Genomic DNA, 10,676 nt, shown 5'->3' on the forward strand with positions numbered 1-10,676 from the left:
TAGTCTAAGACATCACAGGATTAAGAGACATAACGTTCACACAAGTGATCAGTTACACACAAGCTAAAATATTAAATGTTGAAACTTCACCAGCGACCATTCCTTCCTAGTAAGTTAAAGGCAGTCAGCTCTGAATTAAACATTACGTTCTCAAACAATTTCTTGTTCTTTGCAGTAATTGGCAAAGGACAACCTTCCTCAAATAATTAAACACCAAAATGTGAATAAAAAGGTTGACACAGAGATATCATCAGGGCTCTCTTGGAGATGACCAGGCAAACAGCTGAGAATCAAATCTGAAAGGGGCATATTGGAGGGGAGGTCGAAAAATAATAATGTTGCAGGTAGAACATGAGGTCTGTACTAAACGTTCAGGCTTTTCTAGGATTCAGCTCCAAAAGTGCCCATTGTCATATCTCTTTGTACCTTTGTCTCTAGGATCAACACTCAGTTCACCTGAAACAGCACCCACCTCTTCATATCCACTGTGTTAATGGTGAAAGCAACTTTCTTTAACCACAGGATCATGAACAAGCGTTGGGAGAATGGACAATTCCCAATGGACTCACCATCGTCACTGGCCTGCACACAAAGTAAAGATTCAATTGTTATGGTGGTCTTTGTTCAATTAGCTGGAGCAAAGGAATGGCACTTCTTATAACTCTTCAAAACATGAAACAATTGCATAACTACTGATAGTTTGATGACAGCATTAACTGCACTAAAAGGCACAGATGTAGCGTTAACAAAGGTATGGTGGCTCAGTGGTTAGCACTGCTGCCTCATAGCGCCACGGACCCGGGTTCGATTCCAGCCTCAGACAACTGTCTGTGTGGAGTTTGCACATTCCCCCCACGTCTGTGTGGGTTTCCTCCAGGTACTCCAGTTTCCTCCCACAGTCCAAACATGGGCAGGTCAGATGAATTAACCATGCTAAATTGCCCATAGTGTTCAGGGATGTATGGTTTAAGTGCAGAAGTCGGGCTAAAGTTAGGGTACGGCAATGGGTCTGGGTGAATTACTGTTCAGAGGGTCGGTGTGAACTGGTTGGGCTGAAGGGCCTCTTCACCCCTTAGAATAGGGATTCTATTCTAAGGAGATATGCATAGTACAGAGTGGGATTGAGGAAAAGTTCTATTGGATTAGGGTGCCCAAGCCTCAGCAACTTCTGGGGCAGGAGGGACAAGGTGTGGTGAACGGGGCTGAAAATAAAAACAAACAAGAGAATAAATAAGAGAATTCTTCACTAAGATGACTCCTTGAGACTTAAAACTGAGCATTCATACAAGGCACTATTTTACTAAAATCAACTGGTTGTTTTGGCTCACAGTAATGAAATCACTGGGACCTTTCAGATTGTTGACTCTAAAAGTATGTTAGATCAGATAGGAACATCACGAGAATTTCTCAGAGGAATGAAGCAACACTGTGCTATGCAAGAGGCAGTTGCATAACAAAAAAAAATGTTGTTGCTTTGGAAACCGAGGCATGTTGGGTAGTGTGTGGCCACTAGATAATAACTGCTTTTTACAGAAAGCTAGAGTTTCCTGAGGAATGTACATTTCATCAGAACCTTTCACACCCTCAGGATTTACCAAAGCAATTTGCAGGCAATATGCACATGATAATAGGTGATGTGCCAAGTGTGATTCAGTGTTTGGTGAATTTGATGCACGACTTCTTTGGTTGTTAACACTTCAGCCATGCAGAATGGCTGAACTTGCCATTATCACGACTTCTGTCCTAAGTAAACAGAAAATGCGGGGCAGCACAGTGGCTAGCACTGCTGCCTCACAGCACCAGGGATGTGGGTTCGATTCCCGCCTCAGGCGACTGTCTGTGTGGAGTTTGCACATTCGCCCTGTATCTGCGTGGGTTTCCTCCGGGTGCTCTGGTTTCCTCCCACAATCCAAAAATGTGCAGGTTCGAATTTAGCTTATCCTCAGTGTCCTATATGCAACTGAGCATGGACGATGAAGGGGAATCCCTGATGTCATGGCTCAGCTCTCTGGAAATTCAGCCTCAAACATTAGCTTCTCCTGTTCCTCTCCCCAAAGACATTTTTTCAAAGACATGTCTAAAACATCTCTTTTCAACGAAAGTTCCACCACCATTAAAATTCCACAACTGAAAGAAGAGGGCTGATAACTGGCACCATTGGACATTGGTCCAAATTCTGCCATAGAAAATGGAAACAGACCCTTTGATCCAACCAGTCCATGCCAACCATAATCCCAAACTAAACGAGTCCCTCCTGGCTGCTGTTTGCCCAGGTCCCTTCAAACATTTCTTATTCATTTACTCATCCAAATGTCTTTTAAACACCATAACTGTGCTCATTCAATAACTTGCCATTATCACGACTTCTGTCCTAAGTAAACAGAAAATGCGGGGCAGCACAGTGGCTAGCACTGCTGCCTCACAGCGCCAGAGACCTGGGTTCAATACCCCCCTCGGGCAACTGTCTGTGTGGAGTTTGCACATTCTCCCTGTGTCTGTGTGAGTTTCCTCTGGGTGCTCCAGTTTCTTCCCACAGTCCATAGATGTGCAGGTTAGGTGAATTTGCCGTGCTAAATTGCCCGTAGTGTCAGGTGAAGGGGTAAATGTAGGGATATGAGTGGGTTGCTCTTCGGAGGGTCGGTGTGGACTTGTTGGGCCGAAGAGCCTGTTTCCACACTGTAAGTAATCTAATCTAATAAATCACTCTCGATGTGAAAAGGTTGCCCCATATGTCTTTTTAAAGTCTTTCTCCTCCCACCTTAAAAATATGTTCCCTTGGCTTGAAATCCCCCATTCTAGGGAAAAGACAACTGCCATTCATCTTATCTATACCCCTCATGATTTTATAAACCTCTATATGGTCACCTTCTATGCTCCAGTGAAAAAAAACTCACCCTATCCAGCCTCTCCTTATAATTCAAACCCTCAATTTCTGGCAACATCCTGGTAACATTCTGAACTCTCTCCAGCTTAATAATATCATTCCTATAACAGGGCGACCGGACTGAACACAGCACAGCAGAAGAGGCCTCACCAATGTGGTGTCCAACCTCCACATGATGTCGCAACTCCAGTTAACTGGGAATGCCAACCGTGATTAAAAGCAATTCCTGGAGGCTTATGACATGCCTTGCCCTACTCTCCAATCATTAGTCAGTCAGTTCTTGGCTACTCAGTCCTGCACTAATTGAAATGCAAAAATTGGATAATGCTTGACTGTCAATCAAATCGCCCTTCTTTCCCACTTGTAATACCAAGCTCATGTCACAGAATAAAAACTCTCCTAATTCCATCCTAAGCAATTTCTAAGCACTCCTCTCTACAATGATTCCATTATGCCATCTTGCAATGCTTTAGATTAGATTAGATTAGATTAGATTCCCTACAATGTGGAAACAGGCCCTTCGGTCCAATAAGTCCATACCAACTCTCCGAAGAGTAACCCACTCAGACCCACTTCTCTCTGACCAATGTACCTAACACTACGGGCAATTTAGCATGGCCAATTCACCTGACCTGCACATCTTTGGATTGTGAGAGGAAACCGGAGCACCCGGAGGAAACCCGCGCTTGTTACAATAATCTTATGATATGCTCAGGTTTTTCCATGCTATGCTTAGTTCTGAAAAGTTGGAAAAGCTTATTTAATAAGAGTGTTAAATTTGATGTTGCATATGGTGTGCAGGAAAGGTTCCTTTCAATAAATTACATGAACTGCCTCACAATATTAGCCATTGTAGGTTACCACTACCTTTACATTTACATTTCATGCCAAATACTTCCTGGTGCATTCACCCTCAGAACTTTTATATTGCTTCCAGTCCTTCAGAGCACCATGCTGGGAGGGCCGAGGAAGGTGGCTTTTCCCCAGTGAGCCTTTGTGACAGCTACGTCAAGCTTCAGTCTATCCCTCCACACATAGTCTTAGACCTTGCAATGTTCCATGATACAATTTAGGCGGTAGTGGGTACTGCAGATGCAGGAGATCAGAGTCAAAATTAGAGTGGCACTGGAAAAGCACAGCAGGTCAGGCAGTATCCGAGGAGCAAGAAAAATCGGTGTTTCAGGCAAGAGCCCTTCATCAGGAAACTTTTGCCTGATATGTTGACTTTTCCTGCTCCTCGGATGCTGCCTGACCTGCTGTGCTTTTCCAGCATGACTCTAATCTTGACCCATGATACAATCTAGCTAATTCTTGCGTCCAATGAACTGTGACTGCAGAAATAGCAGATTCTCCTGCACTACCTCACCCAATGTTGAAGCATTCCACATGACTGTCACACTGACCTTACTCAGTCATTTTCTGATTGGCAGTTGTCAAAAGATTAAATGGCGCTGAACAAGATTAGTTCGCTGCTTGACAAGCAATAAAGCACTTTAAACGTAAAACCAAATAGATGTATGTTATTCAGCTTTTTGTGAGCCACAGATACCAGCTTGGTAAGATGTGCTTTTAAATGTTTGTGAAATAACATCAGTAAGAAAGCTGGCTCCAAGGCAATGCAATGGCCACAGACACATTCAGTGATGAAATTTGGAGTTGAATTCTACCTTTCCTCAACATTCAGCCTATGCTGAAAAAGGTAAGTGAACTTTCAGTTTTAAAAAAAAATTCATTCTGAGGATGTGGGTTGTACAATCCTAACTGCCCTTAAGGTAGCAGTGAGCTGCCTTCTTTAACCACTGCCGTCCATGTAGTAAAGGTACACCATTTAGAAGGGGTTGCAAGATTTTGGCACAGTGACACTGGAGGAACAATGATACATTTCCAAATCAGAATGGTATACTTGGCGCGGAACTGTAGGTGGTGGTGTTCCCATACATCTGCTGCCCTTATCCTTCCAGATGGCAGGGATTATGAATTTGGAAGGTGCTGTGGAAGGACTCTTGCTGAGTTGAACAAACACAAATGAGGACAAGTCATTGGGATCGTGTGTTTACGTAACTATAATGGTTAGAAGTCGCACCAAGCCAATGGACAAGAAATGCTGCTGTGCAACGTGGGAAAGATCATAATCCTTAAGGAGGAGGAGCATCAATGCTGGATAGTGAAACATTTGAATACCAGTGTCAAACTCCAAACCAAGAGTTTAGAAGGACTAAGGTGCATAGCTGAGGCCAACAAAATCGACTCTGCCATTAGGGTAGTGGAAGAACTCAATGACACTTGAGTCTTTAACTGTTTCAACATTGACTACTTTCACCTTAAGGATCTGTGTGTTTGAAGCCAGGCATGTCTTATAGTCCCCCACTGGAACATATATTTATTACCATGTTTTAAAATTAACTCTGTTCTATTGTACATAGAGACAATTTTACAGAGATATACTCCTGAACCAAGGACTGCTAATCAGTTCTAACTTTGCAATGGCAGTGCTGAATGTTGGGTGTGGTGTCTGTAGTGGAGGGAAGTAAGATAGAACTTGCTATACCATTTGGCACAAGGAAACACTGTTTCCTGCCTCACCTGAAAATCTGGTTTCAACGTTGGCCCATGCTCCCAACTGGAAGATATGCATTTGAGAGTTTCGGGACGGCAAGGCCATTTTTGAAAGGTTGGCCAGGCAATTGTTAAAGATAGCAGCTCTATCTGGATACCAATATGGAGGAAAGACTTAGAGCTCAGAAAAAATATTACTTGGAAGATCTCACCTGGTTTCTTAGAGTGGGATAAAAGATCGACACAACATTGAGGGCCCAATGGCCTGTACTGTTATATATCTGTGTGTGTGAAATGACCTACCACAAGGAATAGTTCTGAGATAATAGCCATAGATGGTGAAGCTAGTTATGTAGATGAGGGAGAGGAATAGGAGGACATGTTGGTCAGTTTTAAGGAATTGGCTGGGCCGAAGATTATAAATACTGGTACAGACCATTTGAATTGGATCCTGTATTGTGAATTAGATGTAAAATAATCTCATTGTTGAAGATGCTCATAGGGCTGTGGCTTTCAGGACTGCACTAGATAATGGGATCCTTTCACATTTTGACATGGCATTTTCTGAAAGAATGTGTACATGTGTCTGCCTGATAGGCTTGACAACACCCAAAACATCAATTCCAGAGAGATAGTTGCTTCTATACCAATACCTTCCTCATAATTCTCATTCCCTGCAGCCTCATAAAGCACAAAGCATTGCCACACTGGGCAGTAATTTGTACTCTGAGGAAGTGAGGACTGCAGATGCTGGAGATCAGAGTCGAGGTTGTAGTGCTGGAAAAGCACAGGTCAGGCAGCATCCAAGGAGCAGGAGAATCGAGGTTTCGGGCGTAAGCCCTTCATCAGGAATCCTCTCCAGCAGCTTCCTGACCACTGACATCAGGCTCACTGGACTATAATTACCTGGATTATCCCTGCTACCCTTCTTAAACAGTCCTCCGGGACCTCTGCTGTGTTCGAGGATGCTGCAAAGATATCTGTTAAAGCCCCAACTATTTCCTCTCTTGCTTCCTTTTGTAACCTGGGATAGTTTCCATCTGGACCTGGGGACTTGTCCACCTTAATGCCTTTTAGAATACCCAATACTTCCTCCCTCCTTATGACAACTTGAACCAGAGTAATCAAACATCTGTCCCTAACCTCACCATCTAGCATGTCCCTCTCCTTGATTACTACCAACACAAAGTAGTCATTAAGAATCTCACCCATTTTCTCTGACTCCACGCATAACTTTCCTCCTTTGTCCTTGAGTGGGCCAACCCTTTCTCTAGTTACCCTCTTGTTCCTTATATACGAACAAAAGGCTTTGGGATTTTCTTTAACCCTGTTTGCTAAAGAGATTTCATGACCCCTTTTAGCCCTCTTAATTCCTCATTTCAGATTGGTCCGACATTCCTGATATTCTTCCAAAGCTTCGTCTGCCTTCAGATGTCTAGACCTTATGTATGCTTCCTTTTTTCCTCTTTGAGACAAAACAAAACTGCAGATGCTGGAATCCAAAGTAGACAGGCAGGAGGCTGGAAGAACACAGCAAGCCAGGCAGCATCAGGAGGTGGAGAAGTCAACATTTCAGGTATAACCCTTCTTCAGGATGGGTCGGTGTGGACTGGTTGGACCGAAGGGCCTGTTTCCACACTGTAGGGAATCTAATCTAATCTATTCAGGACCTGAAGAAGGGTTAGACCCGAAACATCGACTTCTTCACCACGTGATGCTGCCTGGCTTGCTATGTTCTTCCAGTCGCCTCCTTTTTCTTCTTAGCTAGTCTCACAACCTCACCTGTCATCCATGGCTCCCTAAACCTGCCATTCAGAGAACAAGAACAACAACTGAGAACATTTAAAGCATAATGAGTAAAGCAAAAACTAGGAAAGAACCATAAATTAAATGTTAAGAGCACACAATAACAGTGAAAACTGGTTTGTACTAATGATCCATGTTGGTTAGATGGTATTACAACTGGTTATAATCAATGTTAAATGTATACCTCCTGTGTTGTAACTTGCAGTCATCATTTCCACCTCACTAACCTGTACTATTTATCATTTGCAACTTTGAAATCAGAGGCCATGTTCTGTATATGCTCTTGCCAGGTTTAAGGTAATTTATTCTCATCACCTTTGTCAAAGGTAAACTGCTTTGTATTTTCAGCTTCTTGTTCTTGCTGTTGCAACATTGTAGTTTGTGTAAGAAGGCAGCTTCTATTACCTTCTCCAGCGCAACTAGGGATGAAAGACAAATGCTGGCCTCCTCGCAATATCCATATTCCCATGAACAAATACAGAAAAATAAAACCAGAAGTTGGTCATGCTTTGCTGCATTTCATTGGTGCGTTTAACTCCTTGGAAAGAGTACTGTTCATTTTGAGAATTGTAGATTGCATAGTTACGAGTTAGTGATAACACTGCCAACATTAATTTTTCAGAATCTATAACATCAAGTGTAAGCGACAGGAGGCGCTGGAATGAACAGATGGTTCTGCCATCAAATATCACTATGAGCTCTGCCTGTAATGAAGAAACCTTGATAGCAATCTAATCCTAAAATCACTCAAATGTCTCTTTTTAATTTATCAAATCAATTCTGATAGATTTCAGTCTGTAACTTATACCTGTATATCCACTTCCCTATACCTAGCCAACCCAAATTCTGATTAAAATATAGTGTGCAACTAGTCCCAAAAATCAATTACTTATCCTTTGTATGCAAGTCCTCAAAGAGATTCCAAACATTTATCACCAAAATGTTAGCATGACTGTCAAAGGCAAACAAAACAATAAGCTCAATAGATTGGTGAAAACCACCCATGCAAGAGAACCACAGAGATGGCAGATTAAAAAATAATAAAAATATATTAATCTGACTACTGGGGCAGAAACAGGGCAAATTGAACATGAAATATAAATGTGCTAACTAATGGATTGAAATCACTCGAAGACGACTGTTGTAAAAGGTCTTGCGAGCAATGCTAAAAGCATCTTAACCAATAATTGGAATACGTGGGAAGCAAATGTAAACAGAATGACAGGGATATGTGCATGAGCAAAGAGAACGGATGAAAAACTTAAAGATGGAAAAGAAAACCAAAACAAACACATTCCTGTGCAGAGTTTGAAAGAATGCATCTCAGGGCGGAACCTCTTAAAAGCTGAATTATAAGTGGTTAAGATCAAACCAACTGGAAATATTACTTCAAATTAAAACAGGTGGATCTAAGCACGCACAAAGCAAATAGTGAAAATATGCATTAGGAAAGAGCATTCTTAGGATCATGTGTAAAGCTAAAGTCTTCACAACAGAAACTGCTTGGCCTTTGAAGAAATAATTCAACTTTCATGAGCAGGAAATGCCTATGAATTCCAATTGTTCTTTCTTACTTGAAATGCAAAGTTCAGAGTGCGAAACAATTTTCCACAGAGAGAACTAAATGAATTTGTTACATGAAGGACAGTCCAAAACAAAGTTGCTATCATTTCAAAGCGAGTTGATTAAATCCTATCACTTTTACAACAGAAGTGTTTTAAATTTAATCAAGGGAGGAAGTTTAAATAAATTATTTCAACAAAAAAAATTAAAGTTTGACATAAGACTTTGATGTTTCAAATCAGCTCTTACCTTAATGAACAGCTCGATCTTGGGGTCCTCTGCCATTCTGTCCCTGTTGTATTCAGCAACTTGCTCAGCAGCTGATTTTGACAGTAAATCCCCAGCTTTTCTGGTTGGCTTCTTAAACACTGACCTACAAGGCCACACCCAGCAAGTTCAGTGAAAGATTGAAGCCTTTCCGCAGAAGCTGACCACAGCTCGGGAATCGTGCTCCCTCTCCAAACTGTTGGATCAGGAGAATTTGCGTTCTTTTTCCCAGCATAAAACTGAAGTGATTTACCGATCTCTCTTGATCGGAGGCACCAATTTTTGTTTGCTGGTTGTTCAGTGCACTGTTTATGCAACCTGCCACCCAGAAACTGAAAGGGTGTGGGAGGGATTAGCAGATAGTTTCTCTCCTCCCAAATGGTATTGATTTCAGGTTGTACACAGCGAATGACTGGTTCGTGGAGCTGAGTACTAGGAATGTGGAAGTGATGTTACTGGATCATTGACAATGGGCGTAATCTGATCAACTAATTGGTACATACTTTAAATATGTCCAAAGCAAACCAGATGCTTTGGATAGTATTGAGGAAATTAATGTGGTGTCATATTCAATAGATTTGACTCAGGTCTTCCAGTATCTGCATCATCAGCAACTAGATGTGGTTTTTTTTAATCAATCTGTTTGGACATGTCATGACACACTTCCAAGCTAGTTGAGTCTTGAACCTGAACCTCCTAACCCAGAGGAAGCGATACTACCACTGTGCCACAAGAGCTCTAGCAAGTGGACGTAAACTGGAGAAATCACACTGGGGCCCTGTGGTAGTGCTGGTGCCCCGACATCCCCTGAAATCACCTGCAAAGTTTAAGCATCCAATCGGCTGATTTCGAATGGCACGATACTTCATGACCGTCTTCAATTCTGAGCTCAGTTTGAGGGACCTGCGGTAAATATGTGGGATTTCACTACATAGGCAGACGGGAAATGTTACACCACATCATGTCTGATGTAAATGAGAACGTTGGGAGGGGGATGGAAAGGAAGTTTTTAGATGATATAAAGATTGGCTGTATGGATAATAGTGAGCAGGAAGGTGTTCGGTTACAGGAGGATATTTGTCAGATTGGTGACAGATGGAATTTAACTTTAATAAATGTGAGGTGATTTGCTTTCAAAGATGGAGCAAAACAAGGGAGTACTCAACGCAAGACACTCAAGTTCAAACAGAGGAATCTTGGGGGTGCTTGTCCACAGATCGCTGAAGGTGGCATATAGGACACTGTAGTGATGGGAACAAGGTCAATCAGGTGGACCTCATAGAATTGGGGCTGTAAATCTGGTCCAATCAGAGAGCCCTAGCTGACAGAGGTGAACAGGAGGGTCAGGGGTTCTGTTCACCCTAGGAGCTGGCTCTGTGCCAGCTAGGTCAGTGTCATGTACTAGCACCTATAAATAAAGGATGACTTGGTGATGGGATGGATAATAACTTCATCGTGGAGTTATTTCAGACACTTGCCTTTATTAGTTGTGGCATAGATTACAAGAGCAGAGAGGCCATGTTGGAGCTGTACAGGACTTTGGTTAGGTCACAGCTAGAATTGTGCGCGCCATTCTGGTCACTACAGTAAAGGAAGGATG

At 42.3% G+C, this 10,676-nt stretch overlaps 1 protein-coding gene across 2 annotated transcripts in view; it reads right to left on the reverse strand.

Annotated features, from left to right (window-relative positions):
* The window catches only part of LOC122564753 (chloride intracellular channel protein 5-like), a 32,040-nt gene extending 22,638 nt beyond the window's left edge, over positions 1 to 9,402 (reverse strand). The window contains exons 1-2 of one of the 2 annotated variants that reach the window (XM_043719918.2): positions 9,059 to 9,402; positions 473 to 582 (exon numbers count right to left, since the gene is read on the reverse strand). In XM_043719918.2, coding sequence (XP_043575853.1) covers positions 473 to 582; positions 9,059 to 9,094 — 146 coding nt within the window. In that variant the 5' untranslated portion in view covers positions 9,095 to 9,402. The remainder of the gene's footprint in view (positions 1 to 472; positions 583 to 9,058) is intronic. The other variant, XM_087998531.1, reaches the window with a different exon arrangement.
* Positions 9,403 to 10,676: the final 1,274 nt, after the last annotated feature.

Source organism: Chiloscyllium plagiosum, unplaced genomic scaffold (assembly GCF_037043375.1).
Source record: "Chiloscyllium plagiosum isolate Xiang-an unplaced genomic scaffold, Cpla_swu_hap1 HiC_scaffold_21, whole genome shotgun sequence".
Lineage (NCBI taxonomy): Eukaryota > Metazoa > Chordata > Chondrichthyes > Orectolobiformes > Hemiscylliidae > Chiloscyllium > Chiloscyllium plagiosum.